This window comes from Thermobia domestica, chromosome 3 (assembly GCF_964235325.1).
Source record: "Thermobia domestica chromosome 3, izTheDome1.hap1.1, whole genome shotgun sequence".
In the NCBI taxonomy this organism is placed as follows: domain Eukaryota; kingdom Metazoa; phylum Arthropoda; class Insecta; order Zygentoma; family Lepismatidae; genus Thermobia; species Thermobia domestica.
This window is the reverse complement of record NC_137456.1, coordinates 71,753,651-71,781,064: the sequence shown is the minus strand read 5'-3', so window position 1 is coordinate 71,781,064 and position 27,414 is coordinate 71,753,651. Positions and strand designations below refer to the sequence as shown.

At 33.5% G+C, this 27,414-nt stretch overlaps 1 protein-coding gene across 2 annotated transcripts; it reads left to right on the top strand.

The window, feature by feature from the left end:
* The first annotated feature begins 1,028 nt into the window (after positions 1 to 1,028).
* On the top strand, positions 1,029 to 24,762 carry LOC145680500 (cold shock domain-containing protein CG9705). Of its 2 annotated transcripts, none has more exons than XM_081751083.1 (4): positions 1,029 to 1,150; positions 6,269 to 6,397; positions 8,715 to 8,837; positions 13,417 to 24,762. In XM_081751083.1, exons 2-4 carry the CDS (start codon positions 6,294 to 6,296, stop codon positions 13,601 to 13,603), a joined length of 414 nt encoding a protein of 137 aa, XP_081607209.1. In that variant the 5' UTR covers positions 1,029 to 1,150; positions 6,269 to 6,293; the 3' UTR covers positions 13,604 to 24,762. The 2 variants fall into 2 exon arrangements, with proteins under 2 accessions (XP_081607209.1, XP_081607210.1); XM_081751084.1 differs by having other exon boundaries at positions 1,102 to 1,169.
* The last annotated feature ends 2,652 nt before the right edge of the window (positions 24,763 to 27,414 follow it).

Sequence of the window (27,414 nt, the reverse complement as noted above, 5' to 3'; positions counted from 1 at the left end):
TGGAAAACGACACAGAATTGGTGTATCAAGATAAATCCCAACAAGACCACCTGGTGGACTTTACAAAAAACAGGAAGTAGAGACCCTTCAACCTCTCCCTACAAGGAACCAACTCCTACTCAGTCCCCAAGCAAAGTACCTCGAAGTCATCCTCGACAAGAAACTTTCCTTCATCCCCCACCTCTCCACGACGGCGAAGAAGATAACACAAAGCTTCCGAGCCCTCCTTCCGCTCTTCTTGTGCATCCAAATCACCCATGAAACAAAGCTTCACGTCTACAAGATGTGCGTCAGATCGGTACTGCTGTACGCCCACCAAGCATAGGACCACACACACTCATCTCCGCCAGCTGCAAGTGGTTCAGAACAAAGCTGCGAGAGCAATGACAGGACACTCGTGGGACACCAGGATGGCTCAACTTCATGAAGATCTCAACTTGCCGACGCTGACTGAGGTCCGACAACAACAATCAGCTTCCTTCTGGTGCCAGGTCAGAAGTTCTGCATACCCACACATTGAGAACATCGCCACCAAAGAACCAAGAAGACATTTGTACAAAATGCATCGCCCTGAAAATCCCAGATAACCAGCACGGAGCCAGCGACACTTGCGGTCCCGAAGAACAGTTACGCCACTCACGAACAAGCCACACCGCAACAAACATGGATGGCAAGGGCTCAAGCCAGTTACTTCACCAATTAACAACAGCTACGACAATGACTGACGGTATTCGGTATGATTTGTTCCAGCTATTAAGTTATGTGCAGTCATAATTTAGTGAAAACTGGTACACAATGTGGTCCAAATTCATCCAAATATTTTTTTTCTGCAGTACAGAAAACGAATATAAATGAAGAAAATCAAGGATTTTTTCCGTACCTACTTTCTTAAAAATTACAAAAGAAACGCAACGAAAATATGATAAAAATAATTTATAACATCTATGAGTAATATCGTAAACTAATTCAGAATATTCCTTTCGTTGACGCAAACTCATGCAGAAAGAAATCTAAGAACTCAATTAAGTACAGGGAAAGATGTGTTAACTGAGAAGAAGGAGAGACGTAACTATTGGTATCACTTATATATGACTATTTATGAAGATTTGTTTATCAAAAGCAGAAAGGAGCAGAAATAGATTACAGTGAGGTATTGTGTAGAATTTAAGGTGATATAGCTATTAATTGATTAGAAGAGATGAGTAATTAATGTATTCTGATTTCTGAAATGCTTAGTACGAATATTTTTATTGGTTATCGATGATTGGCGGACAGATAAAATATCTGAGGTCCACTAGAATAAGCATTCAAAACAAGATAAATTCAAGGTCTTAAATTTGAAAAGATGAGTCTGGTATTGTTTTTCTCTTACTAAGGTATCTCGATCGAAGCAGTTCGCTATGACAGGAAAACAAATTACGTTGGTAGTTTATTTTTAGTATTTCACTATCATGAGCTTGAAACCGAACATGCACACTCTAATGAATTTAAATGCAGGTTGTATGGATGGACAGAGACAGTTGTTTAAGGAATACTTAAATTTGTACGGTATTTATTGCATATCACCAAGTTGTCTATTAAACTCGTATTAAAGTATACTTATTGATGAGATTGAAATGTGTTGTAGAAATTGTAAATACGATCAGATACACTTTAAAATCATGCAATGTCGATTTTGTAAGGTATAATCTTTCACTTTTCGATCTGTTATAGTGTGAAGAGTTGGTTCAATTTTAGCTATGTATACCGAGTTATCTTGAAATATTCTGTAAATCTGGCATTTATTCCGAAGTTGGGTGTACGCTTTCGCCACGTTCTTTCGCTGTTATCTCCTTTCCACACTTTCTACAATTTGTTATTAGGTTCATTATCCGTGCTCTTCACAAACTTTTAAAAGATTTTACTCGTTATCAACGTATTGCTTCACAAATGTTAAAACTGTTAGTTCATTGCCCTTGTACATTCGCCATGTTGATAACAAATGCTAGTTTCTTTCCCACAACGCAACTGTTACGTTACCTTGCGCTAAGTAGTTCCCTCCGCTCGCCGTATAGTCCCATGTTTATAACCGCTTATATGTAACAAATAAACAGATTTTTCGAGACTCCTATACATTATCAAGCACAGAAACGATCAAATTATCCATATCTTTCCTGTAAATTTTAAAAATTTTGCTGGAAACGGACGCCCAACTTTGGAATTTAACAGGATTCCAAAGTATTGAATGACATTTTGATAACACTGAATTCATATCCTGTGTACATGACCAGTAGTGTATGTAGAATTTCATCAAGGGAGTTCAATCTCCTAAGTTCATATCATTTCAGGTGTTTGTATGCATATCTTAATATGGTAAATGTTTATTTTAGAGCATAATATCTTGTTAAAAGGGGGATTAAAACCTCAAAACCCTCCTTGTATCCATTGTACGTGAAAATCATTGCCCAAGTTAGGGTTTTTCGGGTTGAACCCATCTTAAAACTCATCTGTGTTTCTGAGCATAATTCTGAATGCACTAAATGAATAATAATAATAATAATAACTTACCTTAGCTTGATATAATTATAGAACAAATTAATGTATGGATTATGTTTATAGCTAATTATGTATTATTGTTTAAATATGCAATTATATATTAGAAAATACTTTTCGTGAATACTGGGTCGCCGACTCGGTGACGCCAAGGGATGTTATCTATCATACAATTGACGGGTTTAAGATCATATATGCCGCTACTACCAGTAAATATCTTATTAAAACTATTAGTATTATTTATTACCTTTGATAGTAACACAAGTATTCTTAAGAAAAAATATAGTTTTCCAACAACAACAGTTTAGTTCAGTTATTTGTTGCTACTCTTCAAATAAGCATTCTTTAGAATCAACACCAACAATAATGTAAAATTCTTGTCAAATTTAAGAAGCTTAATGCTCGGAGTTTCGAAGACTTCCGACTAACGCTTACGATTTCAAGTGCTGAATTCAAACTTCCGTACTAGTGGAAGTTTCGATGTGCTCCAAAGAAAGCTGCATTTTCGGGAAAAACCCATCGTGAAAGAAATGCTCGGGAATTTCCCACAATTGAACGTACAAAGTATAGGAAGTGAATGCTCCAACAATGAAACTATTTATTTTACTCCGAAAGATACTTAATTTCATTAAAGACATTTTGAAACATTTACTTTGTAAAATACGAATTATATCTTTGTTTTAAATTAGTTTCGGGAAAGAACCGTCTTGCAGCAAGTGCTCGGGAAATTCCCGTAATTGAATGTACAAAGTATCGGAAGTGAACTTCAACAATAAAACAATTTATTTTACGTTGGAAATATTTATTTCATATATGATATTTTGAAACATTTATTTTGTAAAACATGAATTATATGTTTGTTTTAAATTAATATATTTGGTATTTATATTTGGCGAACTTCACTGGATGACTCGATCTACATTTGTTCGTTTGTCTGCCTGTACCACACACGCTACAGGGTACAACTTTAAGTCTTTTAAGTTTAAATTTTCAGAGTAGAAGAACGAGACACTCTAAATTAGCTATATATATTTTGGCGGCTATCCAACATAAAATTTCAAAGTGGCGGCCTTTTTTCAAAATAGCGGTTATCCATGCTGCAGGGTGCAATTTTCAGACTTTTAAGTTTAAATTTTGAAGGTAGAAGCACGAGACATACTGAATTTGCTGTATAGATTTTCCTCCAATGTAAACTTTCAAAATGACGACCATTTTTTTTTTCTTTTTCAAAACAGCAGTGAATAGAAGATTGTTGCAAGTTGTGCCAATGAAAATCTTGAAACATAAATGACATCCCAAAGACATTGAAACATTTCGCAAAAAAACAATTTAATCGATAAATAAATAAAAATAAAAAAAAACGAAAATACTCATATGGGCGCAGGTGGGTTGGGTTTTTTCAAACCCTGGTGTAGAGTCTCTTAAATATATGACTTCTTTCTTTCGGGAAAGTTACAGAAATGCTATTAAGCAATAAATTTTATACAAAGAGTGGAAAACTGCATGTGCAGATTGGGAATTGAACACTGGTCTCCAGCTTGTGCCTATCCTGGGCATCGTAATGAGTAACTGGCACGGCAAGCTGGAGACCTGTGTTTGATTCTCAGTCAAACCGTGCAGTTTTTACTATTTGTATGTTGTTATTGAGTTTAAGTGGAGTATTTTATTATTATTATTATTCTGAATAAGCGATTTGAGGACGCTGATTCGATTGAGCTCAGTCACGACTTCGAGAAGTGACGGTAACTTGGTCAAACTCGGATCAAATATATATATATATATATATATATATATATATATATATATATATATATATATATATATATATAAGCTAATAAGTATTATTAATGTTTTGAGCAAAATCTTTAACTCTGTTTTATAGAGACATTTTAAATTAAATTGAGAGAAAGATTGTTAAGGTACATAGGAAAACCAGAACACTGGATATTTGACAAAAAATTTTGGAAAAATAATTAAAATTCAATTGCAGTAGAAGCCACTACTTTTATTCAAATCAGGAGCCATCATTTTTATTGTTGACAAACGTAGCAACCAAGAGTTACTGAGATACTCAATGAAAAAAGAAAATAACATGTATACAGATGAGTATTGTATTATACTTTATTATACATTGATTTATTGTAGCTACTTTCATACGTTACTGTTATATCGTTTCGAAACCTTTCATAGTTTATTACTGTTCAACTCGTTGAACACATACACACAAAAGCGGTATGATATTCATAGAACGTCGTAAGTATTGTTGGAGAGCTATTTGAAAGAAAAGAATTAGGTTGTCCAGTCCAGAAAGCAACCTACATTGTTAATAGTGCTTACCACGTTTTGACTTTACATCTTGTAGTTTCAAATCTCCTGCTGGTCGTCTTTAACCTTTCGCGGCACCCTTGACACAGAGTATAAATAAGTAGTGGACGTACAGCGTAGCATGGGCAAAAATATATATTCTACTTATTTTTATGAAGACTCGTACTTTTAGCTCAATAACACTTTCACTATCATAGTGAAATACAGCCATATGAATGACACACGTGTAAAAAAGTGCAGTTTTTTTTTTTCTATTCCTAAATCAGTTGTCCATTCCATAAAGAACAGAGCCATGTATATATCCAATCATTAGTCAGACTTCTTATACTCCAACTTCCAAACAAGAAACAATATGGCAAATTAAATATTGTATTCGTGCAGGTCGCTAGTAGTTTCTTAAAAGTACTTCCAAGCGAGAGGAATTAGGATTTATTTCTCAGTGTTGAGTGAGATATAAGTCTGCATTGGATATAATACAACGACAGTAGCTAAATAATATCAATAAATAGTGTGAATAGTAATTAACTCTGTGTTGATAGTATTATACTGTAAAACATAATTTTCACATACAAGTGTAATAATAACTATTGGGGTAAATCGGAACTTTAAGTTTAGTAAATTACAAATAAACCTAATGATTCATATAAACAGTCATGAAATGCCTTGCATGATGTGTGCTTCCAACCAATATAGATCAATAATTAGTTTGTTCGCTGTTTTCTGAATACAGAAGTGATAAGAAGAAGGCGGTATCTTACAAAAAGCGATAAGGGTATAAACAGAACTATTTAAAATCTAGGTGAAAGTGACAGCTATTTTCGGCATTATTGTACAGTTTTGTTTTTAAAAATCTGGCTATCCATATCTTATTAAAATACTTGCCAATATTTTAGCGGCACTTTAATTCCAGTTCTCTTGAGATCAGCGAAATTAAGTAGTGCCGGGTCTGGTCAGAAGAAATATTAGTAACCATTCGTTATTCCTTCTCACCAGATAGTGTAGCGTTGCGGCGTTCACACAACGTCGTGAGGAGAATTGAGGAGCTGTTTCAAAGAAAGAAGTAGCGAACTGGTGTAGAAAGCGAGCATTAACGGCAAGGAGGCCGATGTGCTGACCACACCCTAAAGGCATGAGTACAAAGTTGGCTGGTAGATCCTGACCCCCTAAGAGGGCTGTTGTGCCAGTTCATTATTTATTTTACTTAGATTATATAACCGTGTAGAACGGTTTAATATATTGGATTGATAATAACAATCTTAAACGGTCAAAGAACATTCACATTTGTTTGTTTGACTTTTGGGTGTAAAGAGTGTAAGACTTTGTAAGGTGAGATGAATTGCCAAGACTTTACATAACTGTACATACAATTCGATTTGTGAACGTAAAAATAATACGAATTTGTTGTTTATAGGCAGCAAAGGATTTGTGGGCAGAAAATGTCTGCAGCAGACGCTCCAGAGGACCTCCTTTCTCCAGATGAAGCTCATAGATTGCAGCTTCCGAGTCCCATTATAACACGACGCACTCGTTCACAGTCAACGTAAGTACAGGCAATACATGTGATACAAACGAAATCGCGTAATATTTGACAGAATTAATGTTAAAATGTGTTTTAGTAGAATCGTATAAGTTTCACAAAATGAATGTCACGTGTGTCTTTGAAGCAGTATAGATGAATTGAAAAGAAGAACAACATGATTTCGGGCTACTCCTGCTGTCTTCTATACAAGACTGATTTCTGTTACTTCTTACATATTGCTTCTAACCAACTTTATGTCCTCTTTGGCGTGGTTGGAAACGAGAAAGTATAGTGAGGAACAGCCTATACGTTGATCTTGCATGACGATATGTACACCCATCAGCTGCACCGGATTTAAGCCCTGGTCGGGTTCAGAGTTCACGTTGATAGTAGGGCTCGTCCTTCATAATCTCTGTATTGCATAAAAACACTAAAACGCATCCAGTAAGCGCCAATATGTTCAAAATTCCTGTACAGTATTTGAAGTTGTGGAGAGTCCAAATTATAAAGTAGAACTGAGAATACTATTTGTATTAAGAAACATGACTTTCTGCGTTTCAAAAATAACCAAAAGAACCAAAAATATTCAGGTACTACAGAAATAAACATTGGGCAACAATCACGTTTAGGTAGAGAATTTTGAACATGACTGATTTGTAAATCGACAAGGATTCTGTTTATGTAAATAGTTTTTTTTTTTAAAACTACTCATTAATTATTATAATGAATAAAACGATTGCATCTTATTCATAGTTTTTATTCACAATTTATTCATTAATTTTAATTTTCCAGAAGTTTCAAATGTGTGTATAAGAATTTTGTATATGTCAGAATCTGCAACATACAAGAAACAGGACTTGGAATAAGGAGTATAACGTGGTACTAACCTAGATGGTTCCTGTGGTGATCTATATTTTTCAGTAAATGCTCCTCAATCTGTCAGCCTTCCTTGACAGTGGATTTTGAGAAAAGTATGACGGGCTATAAACATTAGCATTTTTTAATAGTTGCAGAATCGACCGGATATCAACCAATTACAGCGAAGAAAACTATTCTAGAAAAAAAAAACTGCATTAATTATGTAAAAAATGTTTATATTTCCGAATATTTTTAAGTCGACTTCTCTCTCTCTCTCTCTCTCTCTCTCTCTCTCTCTCTCTCTCTCTCTCTCTCTCTCTCTCTCTCTCTCTCTCTTCCTTCTGAATTTCCTTTTTCCGAACTTAATGGCTGGTTCTTAGTTTGTATAGAGTAAAATTTGAATACATTCCTTCCAGTGAGAGAAGTCTTATGTGATACAAGTATGTTTGCATTTTTAATGTTGTGCTGCTTGTAGGCATAGAGCTGTGCAGAAACAAGCCTAAAACTGAAACTGTAGTCTCATCTTCGAACCCATAAAGTTTCCTCTGGCCATCCCAATATAAATGTTATGACACGAGGTTAGTTGTGAATATAATATTTTATGTGGATAGAACAACGCATACTGGCAAAGTGTTATGGTGCAAAGGATAAAAGAGAAGTCGTTTCAAATACTTCATGACTTCAGTTTAGAGTTTGGTAGAATGCAACGTGATATTGTTTAGGAGGTGTAGGATAATTTTTTCATCGGTCAATTTGCTACCGAATTGCATAGCAGCTTTTGCATCAGGGAGACTGTGTAATAGCGAATACATTTCCATCTATGAGCTCTTCCGTGGCTAAGTGGTTAGCGTATGCGCCTTTGGCGTGGGAGACCCGGGTTCGATTCCCGGCGGGAGCTCGTGGTTTGGATTCCACGTTAATCAGTAGGTCCACGTCTCATATAGCCTTGCTGCTGAACGGGACGTTAAACCCAAAATCAACTCAACTCATTTCCATCTATATAAAAGAGCGTAAAAAATTCTCACTATCTTTAATAAATAATGATATACGTAATAATTCTGTGTAACAAGAAATACATATACTCCGGTTGTATCTTATTGACATATGGTTATTTTTAGTTATAGAGTTATTTTATAGTTAGTTTTAATGAAAAGTGTGAACAACATATTTGTAATTATGAAATTTCTTGTTATAAACAGTATGATAGTGTTTTTAAAGTATATATAGATTATTATTTTATTTCCTTTTAGTACTAACCGTAATGTAATACATTATTCAAGATTGTCTGCTTTCATACTAATGAATACGATCGAAATTAGCTTCATTAAAGGTGTAGACAATGAGGGAAAAGAACAAATGAACAATCAGAATAAGTGGCGGTAGTATAAAAAAGAGCGAAGTAGTATCCTAAAACACTATCATAACACTTGAATAGTTTCGCAGTAGAATGATATTTTCATATGAAATACTTTTGCCGTAGGTCAGAAAGAGCGTTGGAGAATCCTCTGGAATATGGTACTGTTAAACACTTCAGCAGAGCAAAAGGCCATGGATTTGTTTCACCAGACAAAGGAGGTGATGATATCTTCGTGCATGTGTCTGAGTAAGTTTGTAATAACTTATTTAATTGTTGCTCTGGAGAGACCCAATTTATAGGTGCATTTATTTTATGCGTGGTCTTGATAATTTGATTATAATCAAATAATGGGATTGCATTTTCATTATTAAAGTAAAACTCTATTTTGTGTTGGCGTAACTGAAATGTAAATATTTCATCCTGTCCTCAGGACTTCAATTCTGTTACCTAAACGGTGCCAGTGATGTTATTTCAACTTTTGTCTACGTTGTCCATGTCAGATTTTAATTTACTTACAGTAAAATTGTCTTGAATGGATCCCTTATTAAACGGAAAGTTATTTTAAACGGAAATATTTGACAGTCCCATGAATTTAATGGTGAGAAACATGTTAAATTTCCTCCAGTAAAAGGAAACTGTCTTACGCGAACAAAATAAGTGAGTAGCGGAAAATTTCAAGTTTCGGAATGCAGCGTTTAGAAGAGTTTTGAGAGATCCAGTAAGAAGTTAGGTGTAAGAGGTGGTATTCAAAAGTTTCGAAACTAGTTTTGTTTACAAGAAAGTACTTTATTTATCTACATTTACACACTATCACCTTCAAAATAGTCACTTTGTACAGCAATACAGCACTTCCAGCGTTTCTGTCACTACTGGAACGTGTCCTGGAAGTCTTTTCTTCGAAGCGTGTCAAGACCTGCAATTCGCGCTGGATTTCTACAGTGGTGCCCAAACGGCGACCTTTAAGCTGGATTTTCAGCTTTGGAAAGATGGTGAAGTCCTCAGGAGCTAAATCTGGCAAGTAAGGTGGGTGCGGAGGTGCTATCATCTTGTTTCTGGTGAGAAACTCACGTGTGAGGAGAGCGCGGTGACAGGGTGCTTTGTCTTCGTGGAGCAGCTAGCTTATCCCGCGCCACAGATCCGCTCACTTTTCTTTTAAAACCTGACAGTAGAACTCGCTGTTGACGATCTGGCCCCTGGGAACGAATTCCTGATGCACAGTGCCGCGAATGTCGAAAAAGACTATGAGCATGAATTTGGTCGAGCTGCGGACCTGCTTCGGCTTTCTCGGTCTTTGGAGATAATGGGCTCTTCCACTGTGAAGACTATTGCTTTGTCTCAGTGTCGTACCTGTACATCCAAGTTCCGTTACCAGTAATGAACCTTGACAGAAGGATGGGTCATCTACCATCCACGGCACGCTTGGCCAGACCTCGAAGCGTTTTCGATAACAAAACATACTGAAACAGCAACACCTATGACCTGATGTCAACGAACATATAATATTTAAGCCTATGCAGTATAACTTGTTATTCAGCCATCTGCACAAATATTTTCATTCATAGTATCTAAAACACGTAATTTAATGGATTGTGATGATGCGAAGTTGCAAATAGTTACGTAAGTGTGACGTAATATGCAAATTTTATGTTGTTATTAATATCGAGTTTCATTGCCTAATTTCTTTAACTTTCATTTTTAATATAGTAGGGGGGCACGGTGACTCATTGGTAGAGCACTCATCTCTGCTACGTTAGGTCCCTGGTTCGATCCCTGCCAAGTAAGTTTGTGGTGGATAACATCATGTCCTTGGGTTTTCTTGGGTTGCTCCCATTTTCTTCCACATTCTCATTTCACCCATTCTTCCATCAGCATTCACTTGCTTTAATCATCCGTTTCCCTTAGCCTAAAGGGGATAATCGTGGAACGTTAAACTGAAAGATTTCATTTCATTTTCAGTTTTTAATATAAGTAAATTTAGGTTAAATTTATTTAACATTGTTACGGAACCAAATTAACAGGAAAAAAGTTAACATTACCAAGATAGCGTTCTCATTGAACTGATGTAGCAAAAAGGCGGTGTTATGTGTAATTACGCATTGTAGACTTCATCTTATTCACATACGATATTTTACTGCAATATTCTGCCAATACTGAAGAATTTCTAACATAAATTAAACTTTAATTTTCACTAAGTTTCGCAGAAGCACCAAAATTATCCTTCCGGTTCACTAATTAAACTGTTCCCGGCCGGTAACTACAAATTGACACGGAGAATTAACCTATGCGATTCCTGCCATCAACATCGAAATAATGTTCCATAAAGAAAATTGAAGTGGCTTCCTATCCTCACTATAGGAAATAATAGAAATCTTATTACCTTAAGTGTAACGATTCGGCTAAACTTCAACGTCTGGCTATAGACGAATCTCTTGTGATTGTTCGCTAACTTGATTTATGAACTTCCTGTGTTCGGACAGTGTCCTACTTACAAAACAATAGGCTTTTCCATCATGCATATTCCGTAGTAAAATTTATGTTAAATGCACGATAACATTCTCAACCATAATCACTGAAATTTTACTAAGGTTCAGACGATGCTTTCAATGAGAATTAAAAGTCCAAATACTTCTTCGAATTGCACAAAATAAATGAATTTTGTTTCTGCATTTTGTATTCGCTCCTTGACAATCGACCGATTCGCTGAACTAAAAATAGTTTATTTTACACTTAAATACGTTAAAGCGTATTTCAGATAAAATATAAACAACTTGGAACGATTCTTTATTATTGCATTTATATAACTGTCTAATTATACTTTTTAACTTTATTATTTTAAATGTTTACGAAGAACTGTATCTTCTATTTGTGATCGTCCGCCGAATTCGCAACCGACACATAGCAGAGGAAATTCCGGTCACTATTGTCAACAACTAAACTCAACACACGTAAAAATGAATATCGTAGTGCAATATCAATAAGAAACAAGATTTTATATAACATCGCTCTCATACATTAACGTCGATTAACTACCAAAATACAGTAAAATTGTTAGCAGCCATTATTTTAAAGTTAACCAAATTTAAACCAAGTATACTTCACGACTTATAATACAAATTATTATAAATGGTAGAAATATTAATGTTATATGCAAATATCAGTTATTTGAATAATTTAAATATAATATCCTGTTCGAAATAACAATCTATATAAAAATTAAGACACAAATCAACTTTTGGGTTTAACATTTATACGTGTCCTAAGCACAGATTAATTACACGTCAGCAACAGAATTAACCCTGGAGTAACCATAGTAACTACATAATAACAACAATCAACGGGAAATCATTGCGCCCCTAGTTGCGGAAATTTTAGTATGAGGATAAATAATCGATCTAGTATGTAACCGTTTTTATTTAAACAATGTAACGGGAAATCCAGACTATTACACGTAGTTGCATTTTAAATACACTGTTCTCGCCACTTGCACAATAACACAATTTCTAAGTAATGTACTAAGACATACTCTACATGAAATTATACGGGGCCACGATGGCTCAGTGGTAGAGCGCTTACCTCTGGTGCATGGGGTACCTGGTTCGATCCCAGCTCGCGCCAAGTGAGTTGTGATGGACAAACACCATGTGCATGGGGTTTCTCGGGGTACTCCTGTTTCCTCCCTTTTCTTCATTCCACCATTTCCTTCATTTCTCGTCATCACTATCTCTTTTAGCTTAGCCGGCATAAGCGTGGGACGTAAAATTTAAAGATTTTATGTCATTTTTCCCATGATATTATACATTTAAAAAAAATACAGCATCCATGTACCCTCGAAATTCGTAAAGAACATCTTTTGGAATCTTACAAACAGTTCTGTTATATACTTGCCAACCTTCAAAGTTTTTCTTTTTCTTTTTTACTCCTGGTAATTTTTTATTTTAGTGAAAAATATTAATGATTTTAGTATATTTTTGTACAAAAAATTGAAAATGTGAGAATAATGGAAATATGAATCAATTGTGATTTTTATTAATTAATATCATTGTGTCTCATTATTATTATTATTATTATTATTATTATTATTATTATTATTATTATTATTATTATTATTATTATTATTATTAAGTATTCTGCCTTCCGGCAGGTCCTGGGACTACTGAGGATTTTTTACACTGTCTAAATTACCTTTCTTCGTGTTATTATTATAAATAAATGTAGAAGATCGGTGCAAAACTGTCGCCTCCTGAATGTTGTGCTTGGAAGTGTCCAGAAAGTATAGCCTGACCTGTTCTCCATCTTTTTTGGAGGAGATAATAGTGTGATCGGAAACGGTCTTTACTGTGAGCGTTAATCTTGCTTGATTGTCTGTGCACCCACCAACTGCCCTGGTCGTGGTCTCACATTAATAGTGCATTGCTCTCTTCGTAACCTCGATGTTGGTAAGGAAGCAAAACACAATCAAACCGACTACAGTGTTCGTCAATGATGAAATACAATAAGGAAATACAGTATGTAATTAGCCCAACATTAAGGCTCGATCATTAATTTCCGGTAATCATTCGTCTCGGTTAACTTAAAGGATGTAATTGTGGGATGTAAAACTAAAAATTTTCTTTCATTTCATTTTCAAGTCCCAAGCATGGAGAACCATACATCTCCGAAATATATCGCCGATGATTTACTCATTCTTGGCTTACGAGGTTTCATATTATTGAATATCTGTTCTCTGCTGTCTTTCACTAATGAAGACTACTTTTTATGTCTTTAAGGCTGTTAAAATTACTAAAGATATATAATTGTTTGAGATCCTTGTTTTTATTCCTTTCAGTATTGAAGGAGAATATGTGCCACGCCCAGGAGATCAGGTATCTTATCGACTATGCCCCATACCTCCCAAAAATGAGAAATATCAAGCAGTCCATGTGCAGATCATTAATTTCACTCCGGAGGTACACGTAAAATGGGACTGTCCAATTTTACAAGAAGAAGAAGAATCTAATAACACAGTACATTGAGGAAGTTATTAACTAACCATTCCAATCAAGAGAACTTGACTGAGTATGTTATAGTATAGTATTTGTAGATGGGCATTCATTAACAAAGGCATTTTTTAATTATTATTATTATTATTTTAAGTGTTAAATAGTTTGGCCATAGATTTCATGTACAAATGATTTTTCTTTTTTTTTTATTGTCATAGTCAGATGTGCTACTCTGTTCGTAGCAAAAAGTCATTGTTTTAAGATGTAGAAGACAATTGTAACATGATGTGCCCACTTGAGAGGTCAACAAAATACAATAACAACATTTTTATTAAATATATGCATAAAGCAGACCGATGATTGCATATAACCGGATCTTACTTTTTACTAAATAATTATTACTTTTTAGTTCTCTTTAGCGTGTCTAGAAAAGTATGCTCACAAGGTGAACTAAGAAGAGATTCACACTCTCCACTCCAAATACTTCAGAGTAGGTGCTTTGCAACAAGCGTTTGTTAAACCTGCTCTTATCCCATTTTCATATGTCAGTTCTTTTATATAGATTAAAGAAGACAAAGAAGGGAAGCATTTTGATGCATACTAGCAACTCCATTCTCCAACAAACGTGTCCGTGTTTCTCTGGGGAGCATTCTATAAATGAAGTTTTAAGTCTTCATTAAAGGCATGACAGATTTATGAAATTTGATAACTGCATAAGTGCAGTTCTATAACTTTAGAAGCCGTAAGTGTATTTATATATAGAAGTTGGAACTATCGTTAATCTTTCTGCAGGTTTGATTTAATTAAGTATGTAGTATCGAGCGAGCTAGCATAATATGTATTTTTGTTTTATAGTCCGTCTACAACAATACTTATGTTAGAAAACAAATATTATGACAGGTTTTTTCTAAAGTTGACTTTTAGTTTGTAAATAATTTCATGTATATATACATATAAAAATTCCATGTGTACATAGATAATTCGCAGAATTATTAATGTTTTAGGGCATAATACGTGGGTTATGTTTAGAGAGATGCAAAAAATGCATTTAAATAGTTAATCTTCTATATAACACACCTTCATATAGATTATGCACTAAAGAAAGTAAGAATTAACAATCCACTGTATCCTAATTTTACACTGTATCTGGAATTTTTCGCGTAGTTTAAATTCCAGAACACGTCATTAATATACGCAGTGTAGCTTTGCGATATTGTGTCTCTGTTCATTGTACAAAATACTTACAATTCATTCAGGATAAGCATAAAGTAGAACTACTCAAATTTTAATGAAGTAGAGCATTTAATAAATTAAGAAGAGAAGATTATGTTTGATGTGATGTTCATAGTTAGCTTTAGGAAGAAATGTTAACGAATACTGTTGTTAAATAAAGACTTATATACATTAAATAAAAACGGACTAATAAGGAAGAGTAAGTTACACGTCAGGATCTTTATTCACGGATCCGTCTTGAGTGTGATGGAGAAATTATCTTCTTTGCTTTGATGGCAAGGAAACAAGTGTTTTATCAGAATGCTAATAGTAAAATGTCTGTAGTTTCTTTAAAACATATGTCTATATTTCATTGCGTTGACATGAAAAAGGAATATTGAATTCCATACAGCCAAAGGTGAATTTCATGATCTTATTTTCAAGACTAGTTTCCTTCAAAGTATGATGAATTTACTTGAGACTACCAGGCTAATACGGCTAGACATAGTAAAACTTTATGACAGTTATTCGCCGCGCAGTTCAGTGTCCATTTTCAAAAGTTATTTTTCTCCCGAATGAAAAAATATAACTTAATAAGTTAATTACAGCAGTGGTTGTACCGTGCGTGAAGTCATTGTCCTTCCGTTAAGGTCACCTGCAGCAGGGGAGGCTTCACATGTAGTATGTATTATTTCTTTTAACAAATTCTCCAAATTTTTAAAATTTTGATAACATATTGACCGGTAATTACAAGTTATTATTTTTATGGAGAAAAATGTCCAGCGCAGTTTCTCATAAAGTAAATTACACATTACTTATTTTTAAGCATCAGGTGTTTAGAAAACGTAAATATCAATATTACTTCTAACCCTGGATTCAAGTTAAAAAAAGATCTTTTCCGTGGCTAAGCGGTTAGCGTACGCGCCTTTGGCGTGGGAGACCCGGGTTCGATTCCCGGCGGGAGCTCATGTGGTTCGGATTCCACGTTAATCAGTAGGTCCACGTCTCATATAGCCTCGCTGCTGAAAGGGACGCTAAACTAAAATCAACTCAACTCAAGTTAAAAAAAAAAAAAAAAAGGTGAGTATACATTAATATGTATGTAATTTTCTCGAAAGTTCAATCTTAAGGCGCAGAGTGATGGTAATGCGAGAGTTTACGAGAACAGAAGCACGACAAAAATATTCGGTAGGAAAAGTACGAATAAATGGATGAATGGATAAAATTAGATAACGTTGAAGGTCACAATATGTGATTACCGAATTTAGTTAGTTTTAAGACCAAGTCGTCAGGATCCGTGACTGGCGTGGTAAATACACTCAGAGTGTGTAGTAGAAGTGTGAATGAGAAGCTTGGAAATACTCTTTCAGTAGATCAAGATCCAAGATGATCATAAGGTGAAAGTAAAGCTGGATCTATTAAGCTGAGTAGAGTAATAATGATGTTTTAATCTTAATAGAATAATACTTCAATAATAATCTAGCAATGGACCTCTGTTTCTACGGCAATTAACCAATTAACCATCGGATTCTTTAAGCCATAAAGTTACTCAGATTTAAGAGGTGAGTCAAGATTTTACTATAACAAAGAAGTCTACAATATGCACACATCAACTAATACCAGACGAAGTAGGTATGGGTATATTTAGCAAAAGAGAACTTTGGTAGATCGAAAAGAGATAACATAAGCATGATCTTGAGGAGTTGTGTTTCCAGCACTGAAGTTAAATTGTCTGGACACAAGATAGGTTGTCTGATGGGGTTTATTTTCTGTAGTGATAAATTTCGGCAATTGTTTATTTATATGTTTAGTTTAAATGTCAGTATCAATATCTTATCCTGAATGAATTTGACATATTAAGAATGTCGTGGTTGAAGATGGCCAATGCAGATGAAGAAAAATAAAATTAAAATTGGTTTCTCTTAAGAGAAAGTACATTACATTCTTCCAGGCCGGTTTGCTCGTTTTGACAATAATTATTTTATAAGTCTTTCTTTAGAATTTAGACGTGTATACCGTTATATAGAACTTGACTTTTAGCTTAAATAATATGAAATGGCATGTAGTAGCAATAATGCGATACAAGAAACTACATATTTCAAACAAGATAGTATTTGAAGTTGTAATCCTGAGTTGCTTTCATTTCATATAAGATTCTGTCTTAGGTTCAGTATGAAAATATGCTTCATTGTTTAACTTAAATTGGTTTGTGTATGTCATTTTATAGACTATGACAATGGAAAGCAGAAATTATCTTATCTATCTTAAATATATGCAGCTCTGCAGGTATTTAGTACGTTGAGTTCTGCTTAAAAGTTTAGTGCTCGAGTTGATTAAATATAATTCATATACCTCAAACCCGTCGAATGCGATTCCGTCAAGTGAAGTTTCAACATGATTTAATGTGTTTCCTTGAATGAATGTGCTGATTTTAGGGGTAGTGTATGGCAACTCATTTGAAGGGTAAGGGGAAAAAAGAAGGAATGTCACAAAACTGCATTTTCGAGAAAACTGCGATTTAATATTGAAAACCGCGTAAGAAGAATAGGGTTAATTACATCTTTTGCCCCTTTTTACATGGACATTTTTACATCTACGTATGCATGGCATATACAGTCAAATAGTACCAAAAGTCACCAACAGATAGGACAAAGCACCCGAAAAAGCACATACATGGACATTCCTTGTTTTTTCCCCTTACCCTTCATTTATAAGTTAAATTTTGATCTTTGAGCGATACACAAATGTTTTGTGTGTGTATTTTCTGTAAGACTACGTTTAGAAATGTAGTCATAACTGAAAACCCATAGCATAATATTATCTAGCTCATGAACATCAGCATAAGTGAGATACACTAGAGTATTTTATATATATATATATATATATATATATATATATATATTTATTACCATTACGGTTGTAAGTGAGTAGCAGTAAAATAATCATGTTATCTGAGGCAATTCTTATATTTAATACATATACTACAATATATTAGATGCTAAATATTGCATTTGTTAATTAGATATGATTCTTATTGCATTTATTTGTTTTTCGTGAAGTACAGCTTTTGTCAAAAATTATTTTAAATTTGTTAAAAGGATCCAGTTGGTACCACAGAAGGATGCATAAATAAGTAACTAAATAGTGAATATATATATATATATATATATATATATATATATATATATATATATTTAATGTGTAATATTGTAGAGTTATTACTTGAAACTAAGAAAAATTAAAGGTACTAGTCATTACACTAAACTGTCTCGTCCTCAGTTCTTAAATTGTCACCATGGTACAGTTCTTACTGGCACATTTATTTATAAAATATGAACAAAATCATTATAGGTGTTTTCGGAAAATTTCATCCGAAGAAAACTCATCCCCAAGAGTGGTCTACTTCCCTCCTTTTTTTAAAGAGAGAGAAAAATCATACTAACCACATTGTAGGAATATTAAGAAATAACGTATTTATGAACTAGAAACAAAATCGCCTGAGTCATTTCTGAGAAAATAATCTGAAATAAACTCACCTGCCAGAGTAAACTACCCCTTGTTAATAAAATCAAGACTGTTATATGATTGCTAATGAAACATTGATTTATGAAATATGAACGAAATCGGAACCGTTTTGTAGAAATTCGCAATGTTTGATCTTCATCCGTTAGTAAAGTAATTTTATTTTTATTTAATCTTACAATAAATATATATATAAAATTAAAACGCTTAACATTTGATCTGTATACGTTGAACAGTATGCCCTGTACGATACTGTACATACAGATAACCAAAAACCATATCTTCGGCATGTAGGACCCACGGAACTTGTAAATCCGTTGAAATTTTGATTTTTTTCTCGATATTTTATTTTATTTTTTCGTATCGTCGTTCTAAAGTAACATACTGGAAAGAAAAACAATATGACTTTTCCTTCCTTACATAGTTTTTATACACAAAATTGTGAGTATGAATAAAGATGCTTTTCTATAACAAAAGTAGCCGTATTTTCGTCGTTTCCATTTGTTGCCATATTAGTATGAGTTGTATGAGTGATAGTATGAGTTGAAGCAACTTTAGTATGGTTTATTGCCACCGCAGAGCGAGTTCTCTTAAAATGAGAATTTGCGACGACTGATCGGCTCCGAGTGAAGCATAATGTAGTTAATTTAATTATTTTTTTTTTTTTTTTTTAATTCGAATTTGCTAGGTGCTGAATGCACTTCATTGCTAGTCGTATCAAAGTTAAAGAAGCACAAAAGCAATGCTAAATATGTGAACTTAACGTAACGTAAACGCGTTCGGAGATATTTTCAGTAACACTTAAGCTCTCCGAGCTATAGGATACCGAGAGTGATTTATCTCTGTACCGATTCTCATTTATAAGAATAAAATAATTTGTCGAAATGCATAACAATTGTTGGGATGATTAAACGATTTACTTTGTAATTAGGTATTTTCTTCATTAAATTTTGGAGCAGAAGATTATTTCGTGATTTTCTTTTCCGAAGACTTAATCAGGGCTGCGGGTAATCATTTTAGTAGCATATGTTTAAAGTACACAATCATTGCTTATAACACACTGATGAAGTACATCGTCATAGTTTTAAAGGATATCAGGGTCTTTTTCTTCTGCGCCTTATTACATCGCATTTACTATAAAGTAATTATGCCTTTTTCTTATTGTTATATAGGTAAAATAACTCCATTTTATGTCACATTTCAAGCTCTCAAATTTTCAATTTGCGGAGTCCAGTGTAGGGCTTTATTCCCTCTAAGATGCTAGCGCACTGAAAAACGGTATTTAATATTATTAAATTTAGATGTAAATATAGAAACTTACATATCAACGCGATTCTTGGCTTTTCGCATTTTAAAGTGCTAAAATGAGTGAAGAGTGAATGTTGTAATGAATCAATGAGAAAGATTTTATTTTTCTTATTATAAACCTGAAGAAGCAGTGTGACAAAAAGTATTAAAGAGAAAAAATAGTGATGTTGTTTCCGGTGTTGATTTTTTTTTTTTTTTTTTTTTTGAGCTTTCAGGTTCAAATTATTAAAGTTTAATAATGTATTAACTATGCTGCAAACAAGAAACTGCAATAAAATAGCGTACTTGTAATTTTGAATAAGATACTACTTTGTTTACGATAAATGTTGTGTAAATCATTTTTTGTGGCGTACTTGTAATTTTCAATAAGATACTACTTTGTTTACGATAAATGTTGTGTGAATCATTTTTTGTGGAAACCTGGAATGCGATGTATTGGAAAAACCGGTTATTTAGAAAGAATGAATGTGCTGGGTAATGATGGAAAACTATATCTCAATATTTTTGTAAATTCTTATTCTAGTAAATAAAACTTCGAACGACACACTCAGTTGGAGCAATACATTCTAACGGTGTTACACTTTTGACATTATAACTCATTATACCGTACAATATAAGGGTGTGCAATTTTATTTACCTGAATTAGAATAAGTTTATAGAATAAGATATGTAAAAGTGTATCCTACATACGTAGATACATGAAAAGCTCAAAGCATTCAAATTAACATTTAAGAGACACTGCTTCTAAGGAAAACATATTTTATTTGAATGCGGTTTTATCTATCTCAGTAATTCTTAATGATGTGAGTTGTATAGGTTCAAACTAAGATGATGATAAATTAAAATTGTATAAAACTAAGATGATAAATTAAAATTGTATTCTGTTTAAACTTGTACAATTCTGAAAGCTATAAAAACAGAGAAATTTGTTGCGAAAAGTCAAGGTCGTGACATTGGAATAAGTTCCTTATTATGCATAAATTGCTCTAATATCATATACAGTCATGTTAAACAAAAGCTTGAAAACAGACTTGGTTCTTCTCAATGCCCTTCTCAGAAGATTTTTTTAAACGGTAATTTATTCGTTACATATGTATAAAATGGGTCTTATCATAATATTGTGTTAGTTGAAATACTAGTATATTCTTAAGCGAAGAATGATATCGCGGTATTTGTGGTAGTATGCCCATTTTAGAGGCCTTACCTTGTGTCAAGATCATATCCTGATCTTCAAAATACTTATTCCTTGCTGAAAGAACAGAGTAAAATCCAACTTAGTCTGTTTCTACTAATAGTGTTCGAGAAACATGAGAGCACTTGACTATATTTTACGACCAGATGAAAAAAAAAAAAAAAAAAAAAATAGAATAGTACAAACAAATGTAATTTTTACAATTAAAATATAGGTATGCAATAAATTAGATTGACAGCTTGTGAATTGTTAGCTATACAGATTTACTCTCAAGAGCATAGTCCATATCTAGCAAAGAGTTTTATTTATTGGATAAGGTTTTATAAGTATTAAGTTGAGTATGTATGATTGGTTGATTAATGTACAATCTAATATGTATGGGCTGCCAGTATAATATTTATTGGGTTCCTATTGTATAAGTGATGGGAATAATAATAAACGCAAGTGAATGATAATGAGGAAACTGATGAAATAGAATAAAGAAAAAGAGAGAGAGAAGCTTCGAGAAAACGTATGGGCTCTTATGTTGTTCATAACCACACATTATAGATGGTGGTAATATTGGGAAGTACTAATAAACGATAGTTTGAATTTCCGTATAGGAAAAAAGTTCTTCTTTCTTCCATGTTCCAAGAAAATACTTCCAACGTAACCTAATTTCGCTAAATGTACTACTTATTACAAAAACAATCTAGAAATAGAACTTCATGTAAAGTTTCCGAAAATGCAGCCGCGAACACAACTATGTTCAACAGATAGAAATTATAATTGTTTAATACTAAGTGTTCTGGGAAGCGGACTGGGTGGCGTAGTGGTTAACGCATCGGCACGGTATGCCGGAGGTTCCGGGTTCGAGTCCCCGTCCAGTCAAGCCACTTTTTCACTCTTTGCGTCAGAATTCGCACCTATAGATGATTTGGTGTGCAAAATAATAAAAAAATGGTTCGTTTTCTCCTTTCATTAGTATATTTTACTAAGTGGTTCGGAAAAAATACCAATAACTGATGTCTTTTTTTCTTTAATGCTGTTTTACTTGGCTCATAATTGGATTACTATCTGTACCGTTGTGAATATTAATCCACATATGATCGTAAATTTAGAGGCATTGAGAAGGAGTAAGCTTTTCATTTTTATTTTCTATGACTGTACTTAACTTAAAAATGATATTTTGATGTTGCAATATTGTCAGAGCGTTAGACTGATAATTACATTATCATTCAGTGCCTTGCATGATACATTTGTATTTTAAAAAATTGCATTTAGATTTTCCTTTTGAGTACAGTTTCCAAATATGTATATCTACATAATAAAGGTAAAAAGCTTGTTTTCCAATCCCAAAGCTGCTATAGTTTGTGTTGGCCAATGCTAGAAGTAAACAAACACTTGTTTTGCGTGTCACATATTAGAGCGCATGTGGGCTTTGCTGTTTTATGTACGCGTTTATTATTACTATTAAATGTACTATATGTTATTCAAAGTAGGTAAGGGTAAATCTGAATGGAAAAACAATATATCTAAATTTTTTGTAAATTAATGTCTGGACTTTCATACTAAGGTGCGAAATCTTGAAAAGAATACGAATATCTTGTATTCCTAAGATACTATTTTATTTCTAGTATTGTCTAGATGAGGTTCTGAGTAGTTTAATGTATTTTTATAACACACTACTACTCTACAATGCACTCAAAAATAATCAAATCATTTCTGTCATATAAGAGTTATTGTGTCTTAATTTCAAGGTAGAAAATAAAGGATACCTTTGAATTTCGAAATTTAGTACATAGATTGAAATTTTTAAATAATATTTTGAAAACTGGAACATTACACAAAACTATGTTGCGAATCGGGATCAATGTTGGTGTAATAGAGAAATGCATGGAATGGTTTACACGATCTCGAATTGTGCCCTGAACAGGTAAAGGAAAATATAATTTGACCCTTGTCACGTGTTTCCTTTGAACTGCTGGACGTAAAAGTTACAATCCCTCCCTTGAACAAGATATTATCGAGAAAAAAAAAAAAAAAAAACTTATCGTATTGAAATACGTATAAAAAATCATGAAACGATATGAACTTGGGTGTTTGAGTCCCATTGACCCTTGATGAAACTTCATAGCTACTATTTGATATGCATCGTGTTTCGTATCATAATACGAATAAACTTGCATGAGTTCCTTATCGTGTGTGCAGGGTGAGGGAAAAAGGTATTTTCGATACATTTCGTCTTCCCAGTTTTACGTAAAACTGCTCGGTGGATCGTGACGAGTTATGTAGTACACGATTAGGAATGGTTGGTATCATATCGAATTTTTGAGACCTCCGACGAAAATCATAAAATAAAAATTCTTATATAATATTGCGGATCATAATGATTTTTTTCGTACGTACCATAACGGCAGATTTTCAATCTCAAATTTTTCGAAATCCAGCGCTGGATGCAAGCACAAGATTGGTATATGGGAACATCTTCCTGCTTACTATAAATATTTCATTTACTTATGAATGACACAGAGAGAGAGGATCATGCGTACGTATTGAATTGCACGTAAAACTACTTCGTGGTGATGATACTTTATTATTATTATTATTATTTGGAGGGGAAGGGGAGGTCGTAAATTTCACTATTGTCACTTCATTGTTCCAAGCCAACGGTTAAATGCTTGGTCTTTTAGGGCCCCAATAGCTCGTTAGATGTGGGCTCTCACCTCTGGTGCGCGGGGTACATAATTCTATCCTGAACAAACACAGTATGCGTGGGTTTACTTGGAGTTCTGTTTTCTCCTGCTTTCTTCATTTCGCTGTTTCATTCATCATCATCAGTATCTCCCTTAGTCTCGGAGCATAATTGTAAGATCTTAAATAAAAATTCCCTCCCCATGCCTTTGGTACATATGGTCCTAGGTTCGATTTCCGGTGGGAGAGTACAAAAATATTTAATTTCAGAATAATTCACTTTAATTAATCAGCCTTCTCCTATAGCCTAAAAGGCATAAACATGGGACGTTACACTAAAAAATTCATTCCGTTAAAAAAAAAAAAAATAAAAAAGTTTACTCTTTACCCAGTGAAGTAGGTTTAATATTCCGCTAGTATTCATCCAATACTATACGTAGTTTTCCCCCCACTTTCTGATTCCACCAGATTTTAGTTAGTTTACCTTGAGTCATCACCGCTAGTACAGAAGATCTCGATTTCGATCACAGAGTGTGTAGTAGATAAAATTTCGTGTACATGAATTTTTCTCGGGTATCTCGTTTCTTTTCATTACTATCATTCCAAAACTATGTGCATTTATCAAAGTTTTCTTTAGTTTACAGGCCATGTTGATGAGACGTAAACAATACCACTTTCCTTGTTCTGATGATTCGCATTTTCCATTTGCCTGTAAGCACAGGTGGCAACTTATATTTTATTTTTTATTTTATTTTATTTATTTATTTTTTAATTTTAGAGTAGCCCTACTACCCAAAACCTCAAATATTTTGAGTTCGATGTCTGGCATTATAAATATTCAAGATTGTAAAACTGGAAACTAGAAGTGTTTTGGACTTGGTGAGATTGAGAATCTGAAACAGTTCATTAGTTTCTCTAGAGTACGTGCTGGCCACAATTATTTGATATCGCATTTTCTAGTTTTCACCGCACTAGTGTAAGATATAGTTCTTACTTCATGTAATTTGAAAATCCAGACATTCTTTTCCAACTTTAGAATTTTGTGTCTGTTTACGAAGGATAATGACATGAAGGATGTGTTATAAGAAGTTATTTATGATTGTTAATGGCTTTTTTTTATGTATAATATATTTTCTTGTTAATGGCTTTTATATAATTTTTCTTGTAGACATTTGTCTGTTACTTTTTTTCTTTTGTTAGTAATTGTCATGATTTTTAGATGGACTTCTGATAGTTGTGTACAGTTCAGAAATTAAATAACATTATTGTGCCATGAATGTTAAAAGTTTTGTATTATTATTATTCCATAATCGTACTGAACATTCCAAAATCATTTTTGGGATAAATGTTTTCCACTAAAAAGAGTATCAATTAATTACCTAACAGGAATTCTGCTATGAGTACACTGATTACCTAATTATACATCAGAAAGTATGTTGAATTTGCCTCTGGATTGGGTGACATTAAATATGTAACCACTCAGTTGTCTGCTGCATTAAGAACTAATTATTACCAAATGGCAGCTAATGTCTAAACTGCTTTATCACGCATCTGCAATCATCATCTTGGAAATCATCCGGAATAAATATACTTTACTAATATAGCACTATTTTGTGAATCTCAGCTCACTAATAATTCACTGAGAAATATTTATTTTGCAACGTGACGCCTTTCGAGTTATAAACTGTAACTATGTAGATATTCGCCGTAATGTATCTTAGAATTATTATCTATGTTTACAAAATATTACTAAACACAATTTCTAATTTCATTGTAACTGAAAAAAAAAATATTCGTTGTAGTGTTCAGATTAACATTAACGATTACTAGTTCCACGGGGTTGAGTCGTGTACTGACTCTCTCAGTTCTGAAAAACACTGGTTCGAGACTATAAGGCATATTTCTACGAATGTTAGAGTTACGTTCATATGAGAAAAAAATAGGTTGTCAACTCGCTGTTAACACATTCACGTGAGGGCAAATGATTATAAATTATTTGGAGCATAGGAAATTTATATTGGAATAAAGATGGATGGTTAACGTTCCTGAATCCTATCGACGTTGTTTGGGCGGCTATACATTTGGTCTTCTGTACAAATGAATTGGTTATTACTCTCCAAGTACGCTAATTGTTCTACAAAAGCTCCATATGCTAATGTTTGGCCCAATATAAAGGAAATGTACAAAATATATTAACTGCTGTCCTCCTTTGAGCTATATATAGTGTTTAGAAACGGTTGCAATTGAGTGAAGTTTGTTTAACTTTTCTTTTCAGCGTTAATTCTATATGATAGGTATCTGATTAAAATTGGATCTAAATAGTTTTGTATACGAGGGAAGCAACCCCGCTGAAAATTAAATCTGGATTTCGTGCCTATGCAATTTAGCATGGAAGTCACTACGTGTTCTATACAAAGAGCGACTCATAGCTCGAGAACAACTCGTGAATAGCTTTATAGGAAGATAAGAATATATTTGTTTCCCCTACGAACAGGGGTGGACTAGGAACCATAGGGCCCATCCTGCTCGACTAAAGTGAAAGCCTACTTACTAATATGTATAAACAAGAATTAAAAAAAAAACTGTGTTGGTGACAAAAATTACGTGAAAGAATTCCCTGACTTCTGCGGTTTTTCAGAACATTTTTGAAATTTTCTCCGATATGTACTTAGCAATAGAGATTTTCATGGAAAAACAAGACCAAGAAAACAACGATTATACGTAAGTAACATTTTTTTCCCTAATTACTAGAAAAATGAATAATATAAAAACGAAAGCAAATACAACCTATTTTATTACGAAATTACAAAACATTTATGTAATAAAAATTCCTGCGCAAAGCAAGGAATGAAACATCTTCCATGAAACTTGACTCTGTAACTTTAGTCACATGAAAATTCTGTCACATATGAAAGGAAAGTCACAGTGAGACAAGCACCAAAAAGGGTTTATGTATGTAAATAAAACTGGCTGCAGTAGATTAACAACTTATTTGTAGAAAAAAAAATCAATATTATTATGTAATTCATTTCACTTCGCCAAACGCTTTATTTCCTCATCAATATTGCGCATATTGTTCATTATTTTGGTTTTGTTAAAGCCCGTTAAGAATAATCTTGATATTCCTATCTTCAGGTTCTTTTTGTTTATTTTCCTCTTTCTTTCATCTTCGATTTTTTGCTTCTGCAAAACAAGTACAAGCATATCGTGCATAGTGAATCGTGGAATACCTTACGGATAGTTTCTCAAGTCTATCCGAAAATGGGCCCTCTCTTTTCCATGTCAACGCTAGTTCTCACACTAGCAAGCTGACCACCGACCCTGAAACTTGGATACACTGTCCACTCACACATCCCATACAACCCTGGTCCAGGGTGTCTACTGATACTGGAAATACTGGAAATATTTGAATTATACTGGAATGTAATTTTGATACTAGAAATACTGGATATATCCTGGAATTTTTATCCACATACTGGAAAAATCATGAAGCTGGTAATTTGTCAAAAATACTTTTTTGTAGTTGTTTTAATAGTCTTAGAAACAATTTTGTATTCATTGAGATTGTAAATTTTTGCAAAGCAAGAAGTGTACATCCTGTAATTGGATATTTAAAGCAATGGGTGGAGTGGAGGGCTATGAGGGAAGTTGGGAGGCCCTTTAAAAATGTTAAAAAATCATGCGTATTTAAAAAAAATCAAGGCTAACTAAATTTATTAAAAATAAAATATTCTTTTGATGGTAAAACAATTACAAACCTGAAATCAAGAGTGTGATTATTCCTAAAGAACTTTAAAAAAAAAATCATTGTATTAGCCACTGGAATTTTGCTGATAGTTCAACTGAAAATGAAACTCAGTAGACACCCTGCGGTCTTGCACCTAGCAACTTTTGCATGTTCTCTAAACTGAAGAACACCTTAAGGGTACCTAGCAGG